Source organism: Rattus rattus, chromosome 3 (assembly GCF_011064425.1).
Source record: "Rattus rattus isolate New Zealand chromosome 3, Rrattus_CSIRO_v1, whole genome shotgun sequence".
In the NCBI taxonomy this organism is placed as follows: domain Eukaryota; kingdom Metazoa; phylum Chordata; class Mammalia; order Rodentia; family Muridae; genus Rattus; species Rattus rattus.
Window position 1 is genome coordinate 122644385 of NC_046156.1, and position 26724 is coordinate 122671108.

Here is a 26724-nt window from a genome sequence, read left to right on the forward strand (position 1 = left end):
TATTTGATGCTGTAAAACCATACTCTGCCGATGAAATGGAAAATTTGTGTCATGCTGTCCAAGGAGAAAATCCCAGCCACTATACAAGTATTCACATGCAGAAGGTACAAGCCGGCGCAATCGTAGGGCTGCAACCCATCCCAGCGCCTCTCTGGAAGGTATCCCGGGGGCTTCTGCGGTTCTGCGGTCTTGCGGGTGAGCGGGCTGTGCACCCTTTTGAGGCCTTGGCGGGCTGCTTCCCTGTCTCTGGGCGGAGGCGCAGGGAGTGCAGCTTCCAGGTCTTAGAGGAGAACCTCCGCCCTCCTACCAGGCTATGCCAGGCTTCTGCCCTCATCGCTTTCAGGTTAGGCTGGGGCAGCTTCGAGGAGCCATCAGGGCCAGGGTAGTGTACCTTGTCGCGCCGCCGTCCCGCACCTGCCCTGCGCCCGGGTTCTGCGGGAGCAGCCGGCTACCCACGCACATGCGCAGTAGCGCCGCCGGGAGCCTGCCTCCTCCTCCTTCTCCTCCTCCTCCTCCTCTGCCACCGCTGTCTCCCGGTTCCGCAGTCACTTCCTGCAGCTGTTTCCCTGTGGCTCCGCTCCCACTGACTTTTGACAATCAATCTCCAGCAACGGAGCGGCCGATCGGCGGCGGTGAGCTCAGAAAGTGGTCGTGGAGCGGGCGGCGGCGCGCGGAGTGGCGGGGCGGCTGCGGCCTGCCGGTTCCGGTGAGTGCGGTCCTCGAGTCCGCGCGGCTGCGTCCGTGTGCGCGTGTCAGCCTTGCCCGCGGCGTCCCGCGGGCCACCGATCCCGATCCTGTAGCCATTCGCACAGCCGCCTCGGCGACTCGGTGCTCCCGGCCGGCATCCGCGCGGGACCGGCGTGCGTGTGAGCGTGCCCAGCCCTGGGATGGCACACGCGGGGGCGATGCTGCAGGGGCGCAGCTTTGAGTCCTAGATGCTGAGCCTGGGTCGCCACGGCCTCCTCCCCTTCTCAGCTTCCTTCTGTGATGTAAAACAGCCTGCCAGGGCTGTTTTTCTGCCTGCCACGTTTTGGTGACCTCTGAGTAAGGTTTTCTCTTTTCTTGTCTTCTCTTCTCCGGAATAACCAGGGGTAGCTGTCCCTACTTTACCCGGACGCCAGGAACCTGTTCTTGGATTCTCTTCTTTGCCCTGGGTCTGTTTCTGCTAAGGGGTGGGCTGTTGTTTGCAGTACAGCGGGTGAGGAGTAGGCCCCAGCCCAACCATGGAAACGTGGGCTGTGGTCATTCATTTCCCTCACACCGGTACATGGTGGAGCTGTGATTTTCTTCAGTGTCTCTGAGCTCCCTTCCAAATTAGGACATCAAGCTCTGTGCATCCTTCGTGTATGCCATCGCATACGTCCAATCGGATGGATTTTAAGATCTGAGAAGTATTTTTATATCAGTTTCTAAATTAGTCTCTTAAATTAATGCAGTACTTTGAACAGATCCGAGTATGTTTTTGAATCTCTGTATTTCAGTTTGTGTATTCACTGAAGCTTTGGTTTTATTTATTTTAGAGGTTTTCCCCCCCCAGATGTAATACCTGTTGTGATTGTCGCCTATAGACTTTTTGGGGGAGGGGTAGCCTTCTGTTGATTGTTATATATAACAGTATTTTTGAGGTCTCTATACTTTCTTTGAACATTATGAAAATAAGATATATTGATAGGTATACCTGCACTGTAAACACTCCCACCTCACCCTGGCCAGTGTTTTGCTCTGGAATATGGCCTTTTGTGCCTCTGCTGGGAGGAGGGCCTTGCTTCTGCTCGACTGCTTCGTGTTACTGGGGGCAGCGCATGCTGGGGTTTCCTCAGGTGGGAGTAAGCATGTAAGAAACAAGCCCAGGCATGTCTTGGGAGCAGGCTGATTCGGTTCTCTATGGATATTGCTGATTTTCTATATCCGGATGTTTTGCTATCCTGCTCTGTCCTTTTTCTATGACCTAACAGAGAATCTGGCTGACAAGTTAGTGTCAGAATGACATGGTTGGTTTTAACTAAGTAGTTAAACTATTTAAAAAGGTGGTTTCGTTACCCCCGCCTCCAATATCCATAAGCGGCTTTACTCTTTGGATGCCTTAGGGGAAATAATATTGTTTCAGAGAAACTTACTGTTTAAATGTATCAAATCTGTATCACCTTTCTTTGCGTTTCCAGAGATGCTGGTGGTTGATTATTATCCTTTTCTAGCTATTTTGATTAATGAGAAGTATTGTTAAATACTACAGCCAACCACCTTGCTCTTAACTGAATGACTTCCCAGTCGGTGGCTCCTCTTCACTGTGTGTTTACCAAATGTGCTTTTACTTTTTAAAGCTTCCTTGAGTCATTTTAGTAAGTGTGTTAGTGTCCTAGCCTACACACCTTCATCACAGACAGGAAACCCCAGCAGCTAAAGACACTGAATTCTATTGACCAAGAAAAGGAGTTTTAACAATACTCCTAACAGGAGGGAAGTGTAGTAGCCTTTGTTGTTGTTGTTGTTGGTTTTTTTGTTTTGTTTTGAGGCACTCTCTCTACATAGCCCTGGCTGTCCTAGAACTCACTATGTAGACCAGGCTGGCCCTGAACCTAGAGATCAGCCAGCCTCTACCTCCCAAGTGCTAGGATTAAAGGCCTGTGCCACCACTACCTGGCTGGAAGTGTAGACTTTGAAATAAGGATCCTAATTTGGATAATTAGAATCGGAGAAACTTGACAGGTGTTTACTGTGGGGTGTTTCTTAAGTAGTCAGAACTAAAAGATGCCACTTGATTGGGGAGCAGGAGGAATCAGGGATAAAGAAGTAGGGAGAGTGGAACATAGTGGGTCTATTCTGAGGGAAGCAGTAGAGAAAGCCTTGGTTTCTTTTTTGGTGGTATGATAAAATATCCTGGCAAAAGCAACTTTTGGGAGAAAGGGTTTGTCTTACAGTTCAAGGTACTCCTATCACGGTGGGGCAGCCTAGGCAACAGGAGCCTGAAGCAACTAGTCACACCAGGTCTACAGTTGGAAGAGAGCAGTGCTGGTGTTCAATTCTGTCTCCTTTTGATGCAGTTCAGGACCCATACAGGGGTATTACCCACATTTAGGGTGGGTCTTCCCACCTCACCCTATTTAAGAAAATCCTTTATAGGCACAGCAACACCCAACCTAACCTGCACCACTCCTCACTGAGACTCCTTTTCTAGGCACTTCTATGTCCTGCCAAATTGACAACTGAAATGATAACCACTGTAGGGTTTAGGATAGTGTGGTTCTTCACTTGGTTGGCCATTTTTCAGTCTGGATGCTATATCGAATAGGTAATTTACCTCCTAATCGAGAATACACTTTGATTTTGCAAGGGCTGCAGTCTAAGGCTGGATGGAGTAGTCATCACACCAAGTCAGTGCTCCGAGTAGGGTTGAGGAGTCTCGGAGAAGGCTGGCCTGGGTATGGAGTACAGTGCTCTTGGCACCAAATAGCTGGTTGTGCACGGTGGAGGAGGTGGGTGTGGTGCTGTCAGATTATCCTTTCATTTCTAGATTCTGGGAAGCTTTTGATTTTTAAATATTGACAACTAATTCAACTTAAAGACAAAAGCAAAACAAAACTCTGTCTTCCAAACAGCACATCTGTGCCATCTGAGGCCCACAGGCTGTTGCTGTCCTCTTTGCCTTCCAGAACCACTGGCTCTGTTACTTAGCTACTGTTGCTTGCTTGGAAGTATCAATTCATTTACATCTGTTACATTTTAATGCCCTCTTTCTAGATTTCGCCCACCTTTCAACAAGTCGTAGAAATGCCTTAAATATCTGATTAGTGGTTGGGTGTGGCTGTGTGACTATGATTGTAGCACCTGGGAGATTGAGGCCGGAAGATAAAGTTGGTAGTGAATGTGTTGTCAGACATACTTTACATGTTATAGAATCTCATAAGCCCTGTTGTTATTTATTTAGCAATATTACAGAATTTAAAGTATAAGAAAATAGTTTGGACTTTGAGACATTAAAAAAAAAAAAGATTTATAGCCTTTCTTGGCAACATAGCAGATTTGAGGCATTCCTGGCTATGTGAGACCGTGTCTTAAAAAAAGCCGAGAGAAAAGGTGGCTGCTGGGTAAAATGCTGCTTTGCCTCTTAGGTGCACACATGTGTGTAAAGGTGGGAAGAGCTTGTGGTGCACATCTACACACGCATAAAGTAAAAATAAACCAACAATAGCTAAAGGAAAAAAAATAAAAGAGAAAAGGAGTTTCTTAGAGGTGATAATCTTCTACTGCTTGACATCCTTTGGGTGGAAGAGTTTCTTACCTGGTGGCTTTTCTCTTGTTTGCTTGTTTGTTTGTTGTTTGGGTTATGAATATTAGCATCAAGAGTGTTTCGGCACTCCAGAGGAAGGGGTCTGGATGACCTTCGATGTCCAATTCCAGCCATGTGACTTTTCAACTTAATTGCTCATGGATGCAGTGCTGCTAATTAATGCTCATGGCCAGAGGGATGACATTTGGAACTGAGCCACACAAAATAAAGGCAAACCTCCGAAGCTGTTCTCAGGGCAAAGCCTTATGTCAGTGGGGATAACCAGGCAGGGAGCGTCTGCTAGGCTAAGATTGAGGAGGGATGCCCCAAAGGTGGTTTGGAGAGGAGAATGTTTGGTGTCATGCCTGTGTCGTATTGCTGAGCTCTCATTTTAATTTTCTTCCCTGGTTGCTTTAGGTTTGAAGACTCCATCCATCCCCTGTCACCCACTGGATTATGCTCGTGGCTTTCCTGCCTGATGATTCTTTTGCAGCAGGTCTGGCTTCCTTTACCTAACCGGCCCTCAACCTCTCCTCCTATGTCAGTGGCTGCCAGGTCCACTGGGACCTTGCAGCTCCCGCCACAGAAGGCTTTTGGGCAGGAAGCATCCTTGCCTCTGGCAGGGGAAGAGGATTTAGCTAAGAGAGGGGAGCCAGATTCTGCCCTGGAGGAGCTGTGTAAGCCCCTCTTCTGCAAACTCTGCAATGTCACCTTGAACTCCGCTCAGCAAGCCCAGGCCCACTATCAGGTAAGAGATGGGAGGGACAGCAGGTGTCATCAGGGTGGGCATTTTGGGGGCCGATTGGTTTGATGGTATCAGTGGGGTGAACATTTTGGGCACCATCTGGCCCCAAGTTGCCTCTCTAGATATGGCCAGTTGTGCGTGGAAAACTCAGACGAGCTAGAGAATAGAGCACCATGTTCTACACAGTGGGTTCTGCCCCTAGCTCTGAGGAGAATGTGTAATGTGCTACATTCATTCAGTGTGAAATTGTTCTAACGTTTGTACAACTTGCGTTGTGTTCAGTGCTACCCACCACGTGACTCTTACTTAAGACTTCCTATGTGCCCTATGGTAGCTGAGGCAAATACAGGTGACTTTTTGTAAAGAGAATAATACCTTCGTCATAAACATACCTTAGTTTCTTTTAGTATTCTGAGTGATCTGATATGGAATATTAAGATTTAAAGCATTTTATCTCTCTGTAGAGTAGAGTGTGGAAAAGGCCATTCTAAAAAGGATATTATTGCCTAAGAATAAATGGGGAACTAGGAAAGAGTATGGGGTTGGTTTTCAAATTTTTCTTTTATTTTTATGTAGGTGTTTTTGCGTGTATGTATGTGTGTTGCACATGTGCATGTGGGCAGACATAGAAGCCAGAAGAGAATGCTGGATCCTGTCTTTGTTAGGGTTTCCATGGCTGTGAACAGGCACCATGACCAAGGCAACTCTGATAAGGACAACATTTAATTGGGGCTGACTTACAGGTTCAGAGGGTCAGTCCGTTATCATCAAGGTGGGAGCATGGCAGCATCCAGGAAAACATGGTGCTGGAGGAGTTGAGAATTCTACACCTTGATCCAAAGGCAGCAAGGAGGAGACTGTCACAGTGTCCAGACTTGAGCATCTAGGAGAATTTAAAGCCCCACCTCCACAGTGACACACTTCCTCTAACAAGGCCATACCTCCTAATAGTGTCGCTTCCCTTGGGCCAAGCATATTCAAACCATGTTGGAAGTATGTGATCTGCTTTTTGACTTTGACTTTGAAGGGGACTACAATTAGGAAATTGCATGGATCTCAGAGGAGATTTGAACTTGGGATGTATAACATTGTTGAGACTGTTGTAGACTCTGGGACTTTTGAAGTGGGACTAAGTGTATTTTGTATTATGCTGTAGGTATGGCCCGCATAGACTCATATGTTTGAACAAGCCTGTGGGGGTCAGGGAGTGGACTGTGGTGGTTTGAGTCAGCTGTTTGTTATAAAGCATTTCTTCTTGCCTGAAACGATCCTTTTCTGTTATGACCTTTGCTACTTTCAGAGTGACCTGACTGAGGTGACAGAAAAGGAAGGAAAGACAGCATTTAGGAAAGCAGGGATCCAGTGGGCCGTGGTCTCTGTTGGAATTGCATTAGAATGCAGTGGTAGGGAACTCAGCAGGAGCAAGGACAAGGCAGTTTAGCTTCTCTTGAGGGGGGAGACTCCACAGGGGAGCAGTCCTAGGCTGCGGGCGTCATTTCTTGGTTCTTTCTGTACACCCTGTCAAGAGTAGTGCTCAAGTCTAGGGGAGGAGGAAGGCCATGCCATTCCCATGAGTCCCTAGGGCTCTGAGTGCCTGACGGAGTTCATGTCAGGAGTACACATTCACTCAGGACTTGGTTAGCCCCTCACACTTTTCTCCACTTTAAAGTTTTTGTTTACTTAATTTTGTCTTTGACCCTAAAGATGGATAATTGAACAGTCGGTCCTGCATTTGAAATAATTCTGTGGCTCTGCCCGACTCAGGTTTGTTCGCACGTGTCAGCGGAGTGGAATTCAGTCTGCCCCACAGTGCAGCAGATCTCAGCACAACCTTGGTCCATCGAGGTTTAGGTGTTTTTCCCCATGTTTTTCCCACCTCTCATCCCTCCCCATGACATAGGACAGATACTGGCTCCTTTTTGCCTCTTCAGGTGGCATCTGTTACAGACATGAATGTAGCTTGCTTGTGCATCTATTCTTGTGAGATGTTCGGTTTTACTCACTTTTGCAAAAAATCAAGGACGAGTTAGATAGTTAAGATTTTTAGCTCTTTGAAGCCCTTCTCTTGGGCATAAGCCTGCTTTTTGCCTTTTGCATAGTTATTACTTTTAGGGAAAATCAGGTAATTCGTGATTTTATTTTTTATTTTTTGGTTTTTCAAGACTAGGGGTGGAGGGTGGAGCGAGTGGGGAGCAGGGGAGTAGGAGGCCAAGGAAAACAGCTGCTGCTGATTGAGTTTGAGGTCAGCCTGGGCTACATGAGACCCTGTATCACACCCTCCCACCCCCAAAGAAAGTAGAACCTAATTAAAAAAAATTAGAGGTTTGGGTGTGACAGTGCTTATATCTAAGATAGCTTAGAAGCAAAGGTTTGAGCAAGACCAGAGGTACTGGTAATTATTGAGGTGCACTTCTCTTCCTCCCTCTCTCCCTCTCTCCTTCCCTTCTCTCTGCCTTTAGAGTGCATGGTGTATGTGTTTGTGCACATTCTTATGTACGGGTACACATGTGTGTGACTATATTTGGAGGACAGAGGTTGATGTTGGGTGTCTTCTTCAACCATTCTTTACCATGCTTTCTGAGATAGGGTCTTTTACCATACTCAGAGCCGAGTGATTTAGCTAGGCTGGTGGGCCAACAAGAGCTCTAGGGATCTGTCTGTCTGCCTCTGCCTCCTCAGTGCTAGCCTGGTCTATACCAGCAAGTTCTGGACCAGCAAATGCTACTTTGTGAGATTTCCATCTCAAAAACCAGGAGACAGAAACTAAGTGTGTATCCTAGGGCTCTGAACTCAGGTCCTCCTGCTCGTGTACAGATGCTTTATTGACCGAGCCCTCTCTCCAGTGTCTGAGATTCGGATCTCTATAAGAGAAGTCGGCAGCTTGAGAGTGTTATCAGAGAGTAATCAGAGCATGATCATGTGAACCAAGAAGAACAGGTGACCCATCATGGAAGGAAACTGTAGCAATGTTAGCCCAGAGACAGGAATGGTGGCCCCTGTGATTCTAGCACTTGAGGTAGAGTCAGTAGGTGTATGGTTCAAGGCATTCTTGCTACATAATATCCAGGAACTCCAGAACATCCTTGAGACCCTGTTCACGTCAATCAGAAAAATGTCAGATTGAAAGATGCATAAGTGAGTAGGCCAAAGTGAGTGCTAATAAAGGAAAGCCATTAGGGCAAGGGTAACACAGGGAGCCAGCTCTCCCTAGTGCTAGTGACAGGCCGAGGCAGCAAGTGCAGCCTGGTAAAGCCAATGGTTTACGAGGAAAGGAGTCTACAAATGTAAAGCTTTGTTGCAAGACGGAAAACCCACTTTGTAATCGTTATTTCAGGGTGCTATCATGGACAAACATCTGTTATCTCAGTCATGTGCTAAGTGGATAGTTCTTGTGTGGATGCACAGTTCACCCTCTGTATTACCTGACCCTCTTTAGTGAGCTGCTGTTATGGACTTTGGAGTTTCATATTGCTCAGTGTCGTAAGCAGCCATTGTTAACTGGTGACCGACTGTACCACATTCCAGTACTCAGGATACGGTAGAGTCTGCTCCTTAACCACTCCCCTCGCCTCACCTTCATTTCTTCTGACTTCTCTGTGTTCCTCACAGGGGTCTGTCTTCCTCGACATAGGTGGCCGTCACTGATGGATTACGCCCCAGGCATTTTAGCCTAGTCATTTAGCTGTGAAGCAGCCTCAGCTGAGCCATTTAGTTTTTAATGAGTTTTTTCAGTTTTAAAACTATGGCTTTGGTTATAACTGAATAAGTCAAAATTTTGGAAGCAAAATGAGTCTTCATTTTATTAAAATTTATCTGCATGCTCAGTTTAGTGTGAACCCGGCATGAAGAAATATAATGGGATCTCATCAGCATAAACACTCAGAGGAGGAGCGGCTTTGAGAAGGAAAGTAACAGAAAATTTGTTTACATTTATGTATGTGTGTATGGGGTCAAGCTCAGGTTATCAGACTTGGTGGCGAGTGCCTTTATCTGCTGAGCCCTCTTGCCGGCCACATTTTTTTTTCTCAAAGCAAATTACATGAATAAAGTTTACTCAGTGTCCACATTGAGAATTAGGAACTTATCTGCTAATTTGCATATTCATGTGAAAAAGAACTAGTCACACAAAGCACTTTTCTGAAGCTCATTATAAACATAGATTGTGCTTGGTGTCCGAGTGTGTGTCACATTAGCCACGTTGATGAGAGAAACTAAGCTGTTTTAGACCTTTGGTCCTAAGTGCAGTGCTCTGCAGTCACACTAAAACAAACATACTAAACAGAGTGCAGGCTGGGGAGATGGTACACAGGGGAAAGTGCTGTGCAAACTCAGAGTTCCCATCCCAGGGAAGTTGGGTATTACTCTCAGTTATAATCCCTGGCAGCCCTTGGGGGTCAAAAGAGGGGGATGGAGGAGTCAGGGACAGGAGGATACCAAGTCTAGCTGAAAAAGCAAGTTCCAGGTTTAGTAAGATGTAGATGTTAGGCCTGGTTCTTCCTCCCAGCCCCATGCTCTCAGAAGTAAGACTCAGACTCAAAATATATTTACAAATACCGTGGCTATATAGCTAGTCTCTTCTCTGACTGGATCATAACATAGATAACCCAATTACTTTAACCTACATCCTGCCATGTAGCTTGTTTCCTGTGCTCAGGTACCCTGCCTCTGTCTCCTCACATCTTCCCAGGGGGATCTTCCTGTGCCTGGCTCTATCCCAGAATCCTTTCTACCTCCCGGATGTCCCACCTTCCATTTCCTGCCGAAGCCATAGACCATAGGCTTTTTAATTGACAGGCGATGCATCCATAAAATACACAAGATATCCTCTCTACAGCAAGAGACAGTTTTTAAGAAAATGAATAGGCAGAGAGCGGTAGAGGAAGACACTTTGTGTCCGCTGGCTTCTGCATGCTCAGGAATGTTCACACACTGCGATTGCATTTTCCCGTTTAGATTAAAACAGCAGTGACTTTCCCTATGTGCTTAGTCCCTCCTCTTAGCTTTCCTCTCCCCTCTGCTACTTTCAGAGTTTGGCCTGGACTAATTAGACCACAAAAGGTCTTCATCTCCTATTCTTCCTCAGCCCGCAGTCCGTTGGTATCTACTGGTGTTCCACTGAATTAGACACAGTTTAACACCACCTATCCAGGCTTGCATGCATGTCAGCATTTCTAATCTCAGCTTATTTTTTTTTAATTAAAGTTTAATTTTATTATGGCATGTGTATACGTGCTCTGGTCGCATGTATTCTGTGTCCCAAGTGTGTGCCTGGTGCCCACCGAGGTCAGAGGAGGATGTGGGATCCCCTGGGACGGGTGAGTGTGAGCCACTGTGTGAGCGCTGGGGACCTCCCTGGGAGAGCACGCACTCTTGACTGCTGAGCTAGTTCTCCAGTCCTCAGCAAATTTTACATTTTCAAAATTTTCTTACCCACATGAACCAGGAAAAGTCAAAATGTGCTTCAGGTTTGGGTGGGTTTTTGCATTTTTGTAGGTAGTCTAAGCACTTTGGAACCTATACAGATCTGGGCTGGAATCCGACTCCATTGCTTTAGATTAGAAAACCTTTTCCTCTTCAGTATCTGTCTGTAAAGCACAGACTATTATCTTCCCTTTCAGGATTGTGAGGATTGAGTATTCATCTTAGTAAACAATGATTGGTTGAGATGGGTTTCCGTTATTTAGAATGTTTGCATTTAATGTTTCTTTTGCTGTGATAAAACACCAGGACCCAAAGTAAGTTGGGGGAGGGAGAAGGCTTATTTCAACTCCAGGTTACCCTCCATCATTGCGGGACATCAGGGCAGGAGTGGAGACAGAGACCATGGAGGAATGCTGTTTATTGGCTTGGACCTCATGGCTTGCTTGGTTTGCTTTCTTATAGCTTACGTACCCCAGGACTGTCCGCCAACCAGAAGTACCACGCTCAGTGGTGTGGGCCCTTCTGTCAATCACTAATCAAGAAAATCCACTATATATTTATCTTAGGGTTTCTATTCCTGTACAAACATCATGACCAAGAAGCAAGCTGGGGAGGAAAGGATTTATTCAGCTTACACTTCCACATTGCTGTTCATCACCAAAGGACATCAGGACTGGAACCTAAGCAGGTCAGGAAGCAGGAGCTGATGTGGAGGCCATGAAGGGATGTTACTTACTGGCCTGCTTCCTCTAGCTTGCTCAGCTTGCTTTCTTATAGAACACAAGAGTACCAGCCCAGGGATGGTACCACCCACAATGGGTCCTCTTGATCACTGGTTGAGAAAATGCCTTACAGCTGGGTCTCATGGAGGCATTTCCTCAACTGAGGCTCCTTACTCTGTGATAACTCCAGCTTGTGTCAAGTTGACACACAAAACCAGCCAGTACAGTACTTCTCTACAGATTAATCTTATGAAAGCACTTTCTCAATTAAGATTCTGTCTTCCCAGATTGCCAAAGTGGTGTCAGGTTGACACAAAAACAACCAGCACAGTTGGCCACTTGTCATTTGGATGTACTTGTCACAGTACATCATTTATTAAATCATAACCTGTCCTTTCTTATTCATCCCTATGATCACATATTAATTTCATAATATATGCAGCATATAATATCCAGCAGTCTCTAAAATTTTTAATATTTTAAAAGTTCCGCAGTCTCTAATTTTTTTAAAATATTTTAAAAGTCCAAGTTCGCTTTAAAAATTCAACATCTCTTTAAAAGTTCGTAGTCTCTCTAAAATATCTAAATATTTTCCAAAATGTGTTTCATAGCTGTGGGTTCTACAAGTGGAAGAAAAAAGTTAAATATTTTCTTACTTCACAAAGAAAGAACCAGGATACGGTTAACATTCAAGTCAGAGCAACACCAGATCCCACCAGTGGGAAGCTCAGTGTCTGACATGTGGGACTCATGATCTGATCTTCTGGGTTGCTGAGGGCTTGAGCAGCTCCAGCTCTCTGGCTCTGCTTGTCCCACAGGTTCAGGTAGGCTCTGTTCCACAGCTGCTGGTGTTAGTGGTCATCCCATGATACTGGCATCTCCACTGGAGCTGTACCCCTTGAGAAACTCTGACACATTACCAAGTTAGGCTGCCAGTACAAGGTACAGCCTTAACCCCTCTAGACCACAGCTGTTGGCTGACTCTGAGAAACACTCCCCAGAAGACTTTTCCTCTCAACAATGCCGTTCTCTTCTTAATCACGGCAGATTCTTCAGCCCCAGCTGACCAGTATCAATTGTCTCAGCAAAGGAAACGTTTTACTTTAGTAGTTCTGGTCTCTTGTTAATCACAGCCAAATTCTTCAGCTTTAGCTGACTGGAGCTACAGATTCTTAAATCAAAATGATAAATATCCTTATAGAGACTGTGACTCTCAAACTTCCCCCTGAACTTTACAAGCCAGGTTTCTATCCTCGGAACCCAGCTTCTAAGTTCCCACAGGAGCTCAAACTCATATTCCCAAGTTCTGAATACTCAATAAAGTCCTTCAGGTCTGTCACAGCAAGACCCTACTCCTGATACCAGTTTTTGTCTTAGTTAGCTTTCTATGGCTGTGATAAAACACCATGAACAAGAAATAAGTTGTAGGGTGGTATTTCAACAACTCTCAGGTCACACTCTGTCACTGAGGGGAGGCAAGGCAGGAACTGACACAGAGGCTGTGGAAGAATGTTCCTTATTGGCTTCTTCCTCATGGATTGCTCAGTGTGCTTTCTTATTTAACCCAGGACAAACTGCCCTGTTTTGGCACTGCCTCCAGTGGCTGGGCCCTTCCATATCAGTTGTTAATCAAGAAAATGCCCCAAAGACTTGCCTAAAGGTCAGAAATAATTTTGGGGAAGAATACAGTGAACTTTATTGATGTTATTCAAGACCGTACGACTCGCTAGACCCCTTGTTATTGTGGGGGTCTGGGATGGTACTCCTTCCCATTCTCTGCTGTCAGATCCTATCTGCCATGTTCTCTGGTCCTCTTTGGGTCACCAATGACCTGGTAGGCCAAATCTAACTGAGTCTCTTTTGCATCTTGGTGACATTTGATACTGGTAGCATTTTTCCCTCTTAAACTATTTAAGAAATTATCTTTTCACACCAAGTACTGTCTGTGGAACAAAGAACTCATGACGATACAGTGGCTGCTTGCTGGCATCTGCCATGTGTGTCTTTTCTTGGTGACATTTGATACTGGTAGCATTTTTCCCTCTTAAACTATTTAAGAAATTATCTCTTCACACCAAGTACTGTCTGTGGAACAAAGAACTCATGACGATACAGTGGCTGCTTGCTGGCATCTGCCATGTGTGTCTTTTCTTCTGTCTGCATTCTAGCGCTCAGCTTGGACTTGCTGTGGTTTTACAGTTCTGCACTCTGTCTACAGGCTGCTTCTGGTTGCTGAAGACCGACATTGGGCCTTTGCTTCCTCAGGAGGAGAGGAACAACGTTCCGGCCAAGTTCTTTCCTTCTAGTTACACTCGGGGTTGTGATCCCCCATATTCAGATGTTCACGTGGATGACATTAAACCCGCTTAATATCATGCTCTCTTTATTTTGTTCCTTACGTGGACGATAAGCTTGAAGTTGTGTTGCTTTTCCTTGGCTTTCTATTGGGTTTCTTGAGAACAGAGACGACTCATGCCCTAAAGAAAGCCATTACCATCCTCTTTCCTCCCCATGTTACCCCTTCAGTGTCTTGTTGTTCATAGTTCCACTGCTTGAAGCCCACTCATTCCTTCTTTAGATCTGTGTGAGTTGTTTCACATCAGATCACGACTCCTGCGTGGCCTTTCCTACCTCCTGGAATTTTAGTTGCTCTTCTCTCCCTTCTTTCTCTTATATCATGGTTATGATAGTGCCACCCCTCCCCCACAGACTTCTACCACATCATCCCATGCTAGACTCATTTGGGCTCAATTGAGAAAGTGCCTCTATAATTGCCTGGGATCAAGTGTGTGGGAGGGGGCATTTTCTTGATTCATGATTGACGTGCAAGGGCTCAGCCCACTGGGTACAGTGCCGCACCTGGACAGCTGGTCTTGCATGGTATAAGAAAGCAGGCTGAGCAAGTCACAGGGAGGGAGCCAGCAGGCAGCATCCGTCCATGGCTGGGTTTCACTTCTGTGGCTTCCGCAGGCATGGACTATTAGCTGTGAGTTGAGGTAAATGCTTCCTTCTTTCGGTTTGCTTTCTCTTGGTGTTTTACCACAGCAGTAGAAACCCTAACCAAGACACCAGCAAACCTCACTTTTTTTTTTTTCCCTTCAGAGCTGAGGACCGAACCCAGGGCCTTGCGCTTGCTAGGCAAGCGCTCTACCACTGAGCTAAATCCCCAACCAAACCTCACTTTTAAATAATGTGAAGTAAACATTTCTCAGCTCTTTCATTTAAAAAAGTATCATCTGCATTGTGCTGTACTAGAAACATATAGTTCTAGGTAGAATTAAAAACCGTTCTTCATGGTTTAGACTTGTCTAATGTGGAAGAGAAATAAGCCTCTGGGCTTTATTTCTTTTTTTTTTTTTTTTTTTTTCGGGGCTGGGGATCGAACCCAGGGTCTTGAGCTTCCTAGGCAAGCGCTCTACCACTGAGCTAAATCCCCAACCCCTGGCTTTATTTCTTTGTAGGCAACCTGCTTTAATTTTCTCTCCCTCCATTTCCTTCCCTGTAAGGTTTTAAGGCTCTTCTTTTATTCTTTGAGCCTGAAATTTCATACTGATGGATATGTCTGGGTCTGGGTCTTTAAAATTTGTTCTGGTCAGCACACAGTAGATTACTTTCCGGCTGCTCTCATCCATTATCTAAGCTCTGGAGATGGTTAAAACTTTTTTAAAAACAATATCCTCGGTGCCCCCCACCCCCAATCTGGAAACCTTATAATCCCTATCCCTTGACTAAGTTTCTTCTTGCTTCTGCCCAGCTTATTGAAATATAGCGATGTGATGATATATGTGGTTTTGGAGCTTTGACTGCTGTTTTTATATAGTAATCTTCCTGTCCCTGGGGCTGTCTGTCATTCTGTGACCCTCCTCCAGAGGTCGCCTGACACTCTGGATGGTACCACTCCCATACGTGTCATGCTTTCCTACACGTGCATTCACAAGTTTAACTGGGCACTCGTGCACATGGCTGTGACATGTGTGGTCTGAGGGTGGCCATGGCCCAACATGGACTTTCCATCCATCACAATTCATGGATCAGTCTGTCCTCAGTGTAGACATGAGGCACCTCAGCATATTATCTTTCCTTTACTAAGTTGAGAACTTTTTCACTTCAAGGGAGTGCCTGCTAGTTTCTCTTTGTTGTGTATGGACGCCAGCATTGTAGCACTTACAGAAAGTGGTGGTTCCTGGCACACAGGTGTTGTGATACGACGACATCTATCTCCTGGTTGGTGACTGAGGACTGAGGTGGTAGCAGGTTTAGTGAACTCAGGTAAACCAGAAGAAAGGGTGGGTCATACCCAGGCAGACGAATTACGAGCGTTTTTAAAATGTGTGAATTGTGAGTCTTTTTTTTTCCTTTTCTTTCCTTTTTTTGTTTTTGTTTGTTTGATTTTGAGATAGGGATTCTCTGTAACAACCCTAGCTGTCCTGGAACTTGATTTATAGACCAGGCTGACTTTGAACTCTCAGAGATCCACCTGCCTCTGCCTCCTGAGTGCTGGTATTAAAGGTGTGTGACACCATGCCTGGCCAAAATGTGTGCATCTTTATTTCCAGAGTTTTCTGTGTTATACAGTGTGACACCAGAAGTGAAACTGAGGGGTAAGGGAGGGCGCTGCGCTGCCTGTCCTGAGGGGTGAGCGTGGACTCTGCATTGCCCATTCCAAGGGGCTGGGGTGGGCTTCTGTCTCCTCCCTTCTAATTATTAGTTCATTTAGTTTTAATTTTAGAAGTAGCCTTGATTTGAAATACTGTGTTAATTTTATTTATCTTTTTACTTGTTTTTTTTGAAGATTTATTTATTTTATGTATGTGAGCACACTTTTGTTATCTTCAGACACACCAGAAGAGGGCATCAGACCCCATGACAGATGGTTGTGAGCCACCATGTTGTTGCTGGGAATTGAACTCAGGACCTCTGGAAGAGCAGTCAGTGCTCTTAACCACTGAGCCATCTCTCCAGCCCTGTTTTCTGGTTTTTGATACAGGGTCTCAATCTTTATTTAGCCGTAGTTATCCTGGAACTCACTCTATAGACCAGGCTGGCCTTATATCACAAAGATCATTTGCCTCTGCCTCCCAAGGGCTGAGATTAAAAGTGTGTGTCACCACACCCAGCTTCTATTTTTTTTCTTTTTTAATTTGATAGCCATTCTTTAAGCAGCAAGGCTCTTGATTTCTTATTCTTTTCAGAGCATCCTTTTTAAATAGGAATTCAATTAAAAATTTATTTATTTACTTATTTGTTTATTTATTTATTTATTTTTACACTCCAGATTTTATTCCCCTCCTGGCCCACCCCCTGAGGGTTCCACATCCCATTCTCCCCCTCCCCCTGCCCCCTTCTACCAGGATATCCCCACACCACCTACCCTATCAGACCTCTAAACTTCTTAGGGCCTCCAGTCTCTTGAGGGGTAGCTGCATCTTCTCTGACTGAACCCAGACCCGGGAGTCCCCTGCTGTATATGTGTTGGAGGCCTCATCTCAGCTGGTGGATGCTGCCTGGTTGGTGATCCAGTGTCTAAGGGATCTCAGGGGTCCAGGTTAATTGAGACTGCTGGTCCTCCTACAGGGTCACCCTGCTCCTCAGCTTCCTCCAGCTTTTCCCTAATTCACCCGGAGGGGTCAGCAGCTTCTGTGCATTGGTTGAATGCACACATCTGCACCTGAGTCTTTCAGTTACTTGTTGGGTCTTTTGGAGGGCAGTCATGATGGGTCCCTTTTTGTGAATGCCCCATAGCTTTAGTAATGGTGTCAGGTCTTGGGGCCTCCCCTTGAGCTGGATCCCACTTTGGGCCTGTTCCTGGACCTTCTTTTCCTCAGGCTCCTCTCCATTTCCATCCCTGCATTTCTCTCAGACAGGAAGAATTATGGATCGGAGCTTATTTGAAGTCATGAACTTGAGTATTTATTTTGTAGTCTTACAACCTGCCTGATGTGCAGTATTAGAAATACATCATGCTTTTGCTTTTGAGGACAGTGGTTTTTGACAACTGAGGATGGTCCCCGGGTACCATGGACTCTGCATGTGGATGGTTATTTCCTGTTTTGGTATTTTCTTAAGGATTTGGAAAACTTGATCACTGCTTCTAGTTCGAATGGTCTTAGACTTGAGCTTCATCCAGTTTCCCAAGTGTGGATGTCTACATAGAAGTACAATGATCAGTTCTCAGGCACAGATCCTGAGCTGGGCGATTGGCATGCAGACAAGCCCTTGGGAGGTGGTGGGAGGATGGCAGGATGGTCAGGTGTTCTGTTTGGCTTCACAGAGGGTTCTAGGCCAGCCTGAGCTGCCTAGACCCTGTTTCAAAAACAGAAGCAACAATAAACTCACCCCAAGCCCGCCACAGCACCGACATGGATGAAAACTGCACGACCTCTGAACTTTGCAGACTGTAGTCATTTCACCGCTGTCTACGGAGAGCCCCTTTTGCCTCTGGTGTTTTAATGTTTCCTTTAACTTAGACAGGCCATTCCTCCACCTCCTCCTCCTCATCTTTGCCTCCTTTAATGAACTTACAGTTTTTGAAGAATGGTTTTGTTGAGTGTTGCAGATTTTGCCCGGTTTAGGCTATGTGGGTTTTGGCAAGAGTACTACAGACGTGACACCGTGTCCTTTCTGCTGCGTGACTCAGGGTGCTTCCATGGTGCTAATTATCTCGCAATTAAGGTGGTGTCTACTAGGATCTCCTTGGAAAAGATGCCGTTTCCCCGTTGAGTAAGGATCATATGGACAGATATTTTGAGACCGCACGTGTGTTTTTATTTCTCATCGCACTTTTGCTTAGTTAGTGATGTTTCTCCTCCGCAGTGACTATTAATTACAGTGGGGCTTGCCAAAGAGTGTGGGAAGGGGTGGTGCTGGGCATGGGACCAGGGCTCATGGGAGCCATGTGTTCAGTCACTGAGCTGTGTCTCTCACCCCTTCTCAAGTCTTAATTTTCAGATAGTCCTGCGTTCGCTGCTCTTGTTGGTGGCCTGGGACAGTGGGGCCTAAAGATGAGGTAGACTGCAGTCTGCGCAGTAGCCAACTTTATTCAGAGCATCAGACAGTTTACACTCTGAGGGTTGAGAGTCACCTGAGTAAAGTGAATCCTGAGGACAGCCAACATGGTGAACATGTTTTTCCATAGAGGCACGTGAATAAGCTGAGGTAGACCCACTCCTGTCTGGCACATGCACCTGGAGGAGCATGAAAACACTGTGGGAACGAACGGTCTTGTGTTTGTTAAAGACACTGAGGTCACAGGACTGTGCTTTGGTTTTTAGAGATTTCTCACAAGCACGCAGAACTCCCCTCACAGTACTGTGTTCTTGTACTGTGTTCCGAGACTTAGTCACTCAGGCAGGCCTTGAACCTGTGTGAACCTCCTTCCTCAGCCTCCCCACTAGCTGGAACTACAGGTGTGTACTACCATGTCTGTTGTTTATTTGTTTATTTGGTATAGACTCTCACTATATAGCCTTGGCTGGCTTGGAACTCCCTACGGAGACTAGGCTGGCCTTGAACTCCTAGAGCTCCACCTGCCTCTGCCTCCTCAGTGCTGGGTGGGATAAAAGGAATGCACAGCCACAACCCTCTGCCACCATTTATTCACTGTCTGTAAGAAGTAGAGTTGGAGCACAGATGGAGAGGAAGGCCAGGGTGGGCCTCGGACACTGTAGAACTTAAGGTCTGACGGGGGAAGAGAGATGGGAAGAGGTGAGAGGAAGCCACGGAAGACAGATGTTCTGAGAAGGACTGAGGGACGGTCAGTGGTGTTGCTCAGAGCTCACGTAAGATAAGTCACAGAGGGGCCAGAAGCTTGACTCTCATAGGTAGTAGATGGTAAGTGTAGGCTTTACTTTTACAACATGGTTTCAAAGCAATGAACTGTTTTACCTGTATTCAGAGTACTTTTAAAGGTGATGTAGTTATTCATTGAGTACGTACACCTTCATGAGTGTATTTATTTGCGGCGTGTGTATTTAGGAGTGTACAGAGGCTGGAAGAAGGCATCGACCTCCTAGAATTGCAGTTACAGGTGCCTGTGAGCGCCTGATGTGGGTGCTGGGAACTGCACCCCGGTCCTCTACGGTGGTGGGAAATTCTTAACTTCCAGGTCATCTCTGCAGTCCCGCCAGAGTGCTTCTGATTCTTCCCACCAGTTTGTATTTATCTGTTAGCTTAAGGGATATATTCCTGTGATTTATAACTTAAGACTTGGTGAGAAAGGCCACTCTGACTTGGGAGAAGTCCGTAATGTTGCCCCAAGCCACCAAGATGTGTGATAAGGACTGCGCTGAAAAGGTTTAAAGTCCTGGCTCTGCTAATGTTCCCTTCTGAAGGTGTGCACCCACCCCCACAGCAGTTCCTCCACTGTGAGGGAGACATGGTCGGTGGATATCAGCAGATTGTTACAGGGTTTCTGTGGGCAGCGGATGAACGGAGGCTCGTGCACATTGACCTCTGCATGAAGTGACTCAATGTAAGGGCTGTGTTTGTAAAAGTGATTGGATTAGCCATCTCATTACTTGATTCGGAAGCCATTTAGATCAGAGCATCTTGAGATTCCTGTTGAAGCAGTGGTGATAAGCTTTAGACAGGACACAGCACTGGGGCGTGCGAATCTTCTCTAGACACTTAGAGGAAATTAATTTCTTTTGGCTGCATTCTGTTACCTGCTCCAGATAAAATACAGTGGTTCTCTTAGAACCAAATGATAGACCCTGCCCTTGGTTAGTTATTACTGACACAACCCCTTGGGAAGAGGGGACCTCAGTTGAACGATCGCTTCAGTCGGGTTGGTCTTGACCATGTGTGTGAGAGGTTGTCTTGATTAATAGTTGATGTCAGAGGGTCCAGGCCACAGCGGGTGTCACCATCTTAACCTAGGGTGGGTCTGGGCTGTCTAAGGAAGCCCGCTGAGCATGAGCCAGGGAGGAAGCTGGGAAGCAGTGTTCATCCATGGTTACTGCTTGAGTTCTGTCCGGCCCTGCCTAAGTTTGTGCTCTGACTTAGTGACCTGGACGTGTAAGCTAACCTAAACCATTTCCTCTACCAAGTTGCTTTTGGTCATGACGTTTACCACAGCAAGGGAACACAGAGCAAGCCATGGACTCTTGTTCTTTAAGATGGATCCAGAGCCGGCCAGTGGTCTGTTGCCCTGGGTGCACATCAAAGATAGTGCTGCCGGGGTGGGGGTGGGGTGCATGGGTGGTCGCCATCTGACGAAGCGTCCCTGTTGTGATTGTCTGCTTTGTGTTTACCTCTAGGGTAAAAACCATGGCAAGAAACTGCGAAATTATTATGCAGCTAACAGCTGCCCTCCTCCAGCCAGGATGAGCAGCGTGGCGGAGCCTGTAGCCACACCCCTCGTCCCTGTCCCTCCCCAGGTGAGGCTGTCCTATACACATGGTCATGGGTACAGTTGCCTGTGCCTGTGTCAGGGTCAGGCTGGGCACGCCCTGAAAGGTTCTCGGTACTCCTAACTGTGTCTGCCGGAAAGTTCGAGCCTTGGGTCTCTCACTGGATTTGGCAGTGATGTGTGGGATCGTGGAACAGTATTGTCATGTCTATTGTTCTGTGGCTTCAGATTTGGGTTCAGTGGCCACGCAGTGTCTAGGCTGTGCTGTGAAAACAACAACAACAACAACAACAACAACAACAACAACAACTAAAAACATCTAAGGTCTAGAGAAATGGCTCAGTGGTTAAGAGCATTTACTGCTCTTGTGAGTCCTGGGTTTTGTTCCAAGCATCCCCAAGGTGGTCTCACAATCATCTATAACTCCAGTTCTAGAGGAAGTTCTTCTGATTTCTGAGGGCTCCAGGTCCATGTGTTACACATGTATACACGTAGACAAAAAAACTCACATGCGTGAAGTAAAATAAATCTAAAAATAAAATTCCGTTGAAATATTATTTCTCTTGATTGCTTTGATGCTGGCTTAAATCCCGCACACTAGGTAAGTTTCTAATTGGCTTCATTCTAGTCCTGGACCCTGACTTCATTTAGTATTTGCCATTACTTGGAAGTGTTGGCCTTATTATTCAGAGCGTGGTTCATGGGCTGGCAGCACGAACCTCTTGGGGGCTTCATTAGAAGCCTGGGCAAGCTAAGGAACTTTCCATGATGTTGTACATTTTGAAATGTTGCAAAGCAAATTTTTGTTTCACCCAAGCCTGATATTCCTAACCACCAAGGTATGTTACTTTCTGGAGTGTTTTCTCCCTCAAATAGGTTCCCCTGCTGGGTCTCCTCCTCAGACTTACGGGAAATGAGATATTAAAAGTAGTAGCAGAGGCGCCTCCAGCCGAGTGGTTTGTATATTACCAGTCAAGTGGCTGACCCTTTCCTCTTGGGAAAATAGCACAGGCTACTTTGCTTGTTTAGCACAAACTCTGAAATGTGAAGATGCCCCTGGAGAATCTTCTCTTCCAGGTCATACAATGCTAGCTTGTCCCCCTCCCCCCCCAGTTTTCCTAGATAAGGTATGGTTTCTACAAACTTAACCATATACTCTCTTCCATCCAAAGTTTACTTTGTAACTTTTTGCTAGCCCAGTGCAGTTTAGTATCTTGTGTTTGGTTTCCTGCTGAGCAAGGCGAGCTTTCCCTGGCTGTATAGGCACAGGTGGTTTGGAGAGGTTGAAGGTCCAGAACTTTCAAAACTTCAGCTTTGAGTCTAGGTGGGCTGCTCAGTTCACAGTTGGTGCTCAATAAGGTGGACTGCTCAGCCCACAGTAGGTGCTCAGTAAGGTGGACTGCTCAGTGCACAGTAGGTGCTCAGTAAGGTGGACTGCTCAGCGCACAGTAGGTGCTCAGTAAGGTGGACTGCTCAGCACACAGTAGGTGCTCATTGTTTATTGGTGGATTTTGAGTAGACTTCTTTACTTGCCTCCTACCCTTAATGTCCACACTTCAAAACCACATTTTTTTCCCCAATGGACACTAAGTTAGGGCTTCCAGTTTATCTTTCCCTGGGTTTACTTTCTTATTCAGTGCCTCACGTCTCAGGGCTCCGAAGGATCTTGGAGGAGAGAGGAGGTGTCACTCTCTGCTTCTGTGTCTTTGCTGGCAGGTGGGCTCCTGCAAGCCAGGGGGCAGGGTGATCCTGGCCACAGAGAATGACTACTGTAAGCTGTGTGACGCCTCCTTCAGCTCCCCCGCGGTGGCACAGGCGCACTACCAGGGGAAGAACCACGCCAAGAGACTTCGTCTGGCCGAAGCTCAGAGCCACTCATTCTCGTAGGTATTGCCATTGCCTCTGAGGACAGATTGTTATGTGAGAGCAACTGCGGCAGAGGAGAGCTGAAAGGGAGCTCTGTTCCGCTGGCTCACTCATTTCAAATTCCTTTCACCAGGGACTCCGCAGAGGCGGGGCAACGGCGGACCCGGAAAGAAGGGAGTGAATTTAAGATGGTGACCACCAGGAGGAATATGTATACAGTCCAGAGCAATTCAGGTAGCCTGTGTGTCCCGGGTGTACAAAGCCCACGCGTGTCTGCAAACGGTAGCAGTAGGTGGGCCTAACGAATTAGGTTAGTGATTGTTTTCCTGAGTGATTGTTTTCCTGCTCTTCTAGCTGTTTCAGCCTGCTGTTTCTTTCTGGTATTCTCTATTTCCTATTCAGTAGACTATTTATCTTGGATTTAGTGTTTTAGAGTCTCTTTTACGTCCTTCTTAAAAATAGTTATCAGATGAGATATGTAAGGCCCGTTAGAAAATGGACCCCCTTGGGGGCTGGGAAGATGGTGCAGGCACGCAACCATGAGGACCTGAGTTTGAGTCCAGTCTGAAGTGGAAAAAGCCAGGTGCAGCAGTTCACAACACCTCTTACCTCAGGTGGAGATGGAAGGTCCCTGGAGCTCACTGGCCTAACCGCGCAGCTAAGTCAGCAAGCTCCAGGTTCAGACTCAACTCTGAGACTCTGGCTCGAAATAGAAGGTAGGGAGTTATTAAGGGAGAAACTGGACACGGGTGCAGGCACGTATGCACACTCATGCTTCCTGCTTTTAAGTCACACCACGTTCAGTGTGACCTTTAAACAGATAATAAATGAGAGTTCTCTAGGGAGTTCTTGTGATGTGTGCATTCATATGGGAGTGTTCTCTGCTTATTGGAGTCCTGGCTACCACAGCCCTCCTGTGCCATGCACGCCAGCAGGGGCTGTTTGTACAAGCAGGAAAACAACAACAACAACAACAACAACAAAAACCAGATTTCACTGAATAACAAAAGACAGCTAAATAACAAGATACAGAAAGTCAGAAAAGCCTTTGGTCTGATAGATGTGATCTTAGCCTATTACTAGTTATGGCCAAAGTCTACTGAAAGACAAAGATGGCCGGTCTGTTTTTAATAAGCTAGCCGAGATGAAGGAACATCTCCTAGCCGTGTTAATGTCAAGGAAAGTATATTTTAGGATGGGGATGACACAGATCAGCTTCTTTGAGTAGAGCAATCCAAACAGAGATGGGGCTGGAGCCATGGGTTTACCCTGGTCCTCACTCTGGCTTCAGATTTGTCACAGTCCTTTGCTTCAGGCACAAGCCACCATGCTTGGCTACAGTCGTTTTATTTTCTTATTTTTTTCTTTTTCTTTTTCTTTTTTATTATTAACCATTTTATGTTTACATTTCAAATGTTATCCACCTTCTTGGTCTCCCCTCCATGAATTCCCCACCCCATCCCCATTGTCTCTAAGAGGATGCTCTACTATCCACCCACACCTCACTTCTCTATCACCCCCTCCTCTGGAGCGTCAAGCCTCCACAGGACCACATGCCTCCCCTCAAGCTGATACCTGATGAGGCCATCCTCTGCTGCATGTGTTTCAGGAGTGGCTAGTCTTTAAACATTTTTAAGAGCCGTGAGCATTTAGAACCACAGGCTTGGCTCTATAGTTAGTGCCCTGGCACTAGTTGGAAAATCATGTTTATATTTATAATTGAACTTTTGTGTACATGTAACTAAAGAAAAAAATTCATTCACCCCTCCTTCATTTAAAGTTAAGAGTCAGAATTTGAATTTAGAGTTACAGATCACAATGAGGACTGGTGGAGTATTTTTACTAAATGGACATTCTGAGGATTTGCGCAAGTGTGTGTGTGTGTGCGTGTGTGTGTGTGTGTGGTGAGTGTGTACAGGCTAGAGGTTTAATTTTTGGGGTGTCTTTCTCTATTGCTCTCCACCGTACATTTTAAGACCGGTTCACTCCCTGAACTTACTTACAGCTTACTGATTGGCTAGGCTAGCTGGCCAGCAAGTCCCCAGGATCCACCTGTCTCTGCCTTCTGCACTGTGGTTACAAGCCCAGGCCATGATGCTTTTATGTGGGTGCTGGAGACCCGAACTCAAGCCCCACCCCTCCCCTCCCTTGACCCTCACGCTGTCTCTCGCGTCCGCAGGTCCTTACTTCAACGCCCGTTCTCGGCAGAGGATCCCGCGAGATCTCGCCATGTGCGTTACTCCAAGTGGCCAGTTTTACTGCTCCATGTGTAACGTCGGAGCTGGGGAAGAGGTGGAGTTCCGGCAGCATCTAGAGAGCAAGCAGCACAAAAGCAAGGTGTCCGAGCAGCGGTACAGGAGCGAGATGGAGAACCTGGGCTACGTTCAGTGACGGCCGTCCTCACAGAGAAGCCTGTCCTGCCTGTTTGCCTTCTGTCGACCTGCCTTGCTTTGTGGTCCTCCATGCCTACATTCCTCATTCCTCTGCTTAGTGCGAGTAACCTGCAGTGGTGCCATGAGCCGCCAGGTCGGCGTGGGCGAGGGAAGTGTTTCTTATAAGTCACGACGATGCTCTTTTGGGCCAGCTGTGTTAAACAACTCACAGTGGTGTGTGAGCTTCCTGCCCCCTCAGGTGTAACTTCTTATCTTGGCCAAGTTCTGGTTAAGCAGTAGTAGCCTGACCATTTAGAGCCATGAATATTTAAGGATGGCACCCACTTTTGCAGTTTAAGTTTTACGCACATTAGACGAATTGACTTGAGTTCTTCTGATTATAGAGGAGACAGGTAAACGGAGATTCCCGTTTCCGGATGCTCCTGGGAACCATTACTCCAGTGTGGTGTTGGTAAGATGTGCTGTCATGGTGTGTGCATGGGTCTCTCAGCAGCCCCTGGTTCTCTGTGGCATAACTCTCCCTCCATAATGGACACATAGGTTTTCTTGAATTCATATACGTCCAGAATACTATGTTCTTGTGGACATGTAACGTCATCTCCAGCTGTGAACTGCACACATGTAATCCTATCTCCTCTCGTACTTAGATCAGCTTCTCCGCTCACCCCATTCTCTTGGCCCAGGTGTGCCGGCAGTTTCGGAGACCCAGATTTGACTAATGAGTTGAAGATGGATATTCTTTTAGAAAATATATTTTCAGATGATTCAAGGAAATGCAAAGATGTGTTTGAGATTTCAATTTGGAATTCTATTTTCACTGATGATTGTGTGAACTCCTGGGACAGTCATTCCATGGCTTTTTGACGATTGCGTCCTGACACTGCCCTGACATGGGTGTGCCTGGAAAATACCTGTCTGCTGTTTCTTTTTTTTTTTTTTTTTTTTGTTTCTTGTTTGTTTCTAGCTGGGGACCAAATCCAGGGCCTTGCGCTTCCTAGGCAAGCGCTCTACCACTGAGCTAAATCCCCAACCCCATCCGTCTGCTGTTTCTTAAGTGGAAAATTCTCTCTCTCTCTCTCTCTCTCTCTCTCTCTCTCTCTCTCTCCCTCCCTCCCTCCCTCCCTCCCTCTCTCTCCCCTCTCTCTCTCTCTCTCCTCCTTCCTTTTTTCTTTCTCTCTTTCTCTCTTTCTCTTTCTCTCTCTCTCTCTCTCTCTCTCTCTCTCTCTCTCTCTCTTTCTTTCTTTCTAAGCTGATCAAGTTTCAGTGTCATTTCCAATAGAAAAACACACAAACATTGCATTTCCTTCTTTGCCTCCTTGAAGAGACTGAAAAACACAGATGACTTTGGTGTCTAATGATTATAATGGGATTCTTATTTTTTAAATAAAAAGCCATAGTGTATGTCTAGACGGACTGATGGAGTGTTACGTGAGCTTGTGTTCACGGTGTGTCCTTTGTCCTCCCCTTTTCCTTCCTGTGTGTGAGGCCGGCACGCCCGTGCTCTTAGGGAGGTGTGCTTCTGCAGAAGGCTTAGAGCAAGCAGTATTTTGCACTATTTAACAAATACGTATTTCACTCTTCGTGCCACCTGAGAGTTCTCTGGGCAGAAGGAGAGGGAGGAAACGCTCAGCTCCCTCCTTTTCTTGCTTTAGAATAGTTGAGGACCCACAATGAAAGGTTAATTTTATGGTTAGCTTCTGGAACAGTACCTGGTTACTTTCTCCTGGTGAAATTGCTGGTTTCTGGAAAAGTAGAACTGTTGGGTTAAGCACTTGCCCCCTACAAACAGAAGAAAGTACAGCATTAGTGTAAGATTTTCTCTCCATTTGTAGTTCCTCATACCAAGGACCCCTCCTGTGGCCGTCTACAGAGCTGGTCAGTTTAGGGCGATTTAGGGTGTGTCTTGTTAGCCGTTCGGTTGCTCATTTTGCTGCTCAATATAATTCTTCGGTAGACTTAAA

At 46.3% G+C, this 26724-nt stretch overlaps 1 protein-coding gene across 3 annotated transcripts; it reads left to right on the forward strand.

The window, feature by feature from the left end:
• Nucleotides 1–506: 506 nt before the first annotated feature.
• On the forward strand, nt 507–25684 carry Zmat3 (zinc finger matrin-type 3). 3 transcript variants are annotated; one of them, XM_032898548.1, is made up of 6 exons: nt 507–706; nt 4685–5015; nt 20413–20532; nt 22221–22387; nt 22504–22604; nt 24550–25684. In XM_032898548.1, exons 2-6 carry the CDS (start codon nt 4746–4748, stop codon nt 24759–24761), a joined length of 870 nt encoding a protein of 289 aa, XP_032754439.1. In that variant the 5' UTR covers nt 507–706; nt 4685–4745; the 3' UTR covers nt 24762–25684. The 3 variants fall into 3 exon arrangements, with proteins under 3 accessions (XP_032754439.1, XP_032754436.1, XP_032754438.1); XM_032898545.1 differs by having other exon boundaries at nt 22504–22603; nt 24546–25684; XM_032898547.1 differs by lacking the exon at nt 507–706 and adding an exon at nt 713–1044 and having other exon boundaries at nt 22504–22603; nt 24546–25684.
• Nucleotides 25685–26724: the final 1040 nt, after the last annotated feature.

What these genes read in the sequence shown, in the direction of transcription:
- Zmat3 (XM_032898545.1), top strand. Translation starts at nt 4,746, where the DNA reads ATGATTCTTTTGCAGCAGGTCTGGCTTCCTTTACCTAACCGGCCCTCA. An exon ending in TCGTCCCTGTCCCTCCCCAG is followed by an intron (nt 20,533 to 22,220) that starts GTGAGGCTGTCC and finishes CTTTGCTGGCAG; the next exon opens with GTGGGCTCCTGCAAGCCAGG. An exon ending in ATACAGTCCAGAGCAATTCA is followed by an intron (nt 22,604 to 24,545) that starts GGTAGCCTGTGT and finishes TCTCTCGCGTCC; the next exon opens with GCAGGTCCTTACTTCAACGC.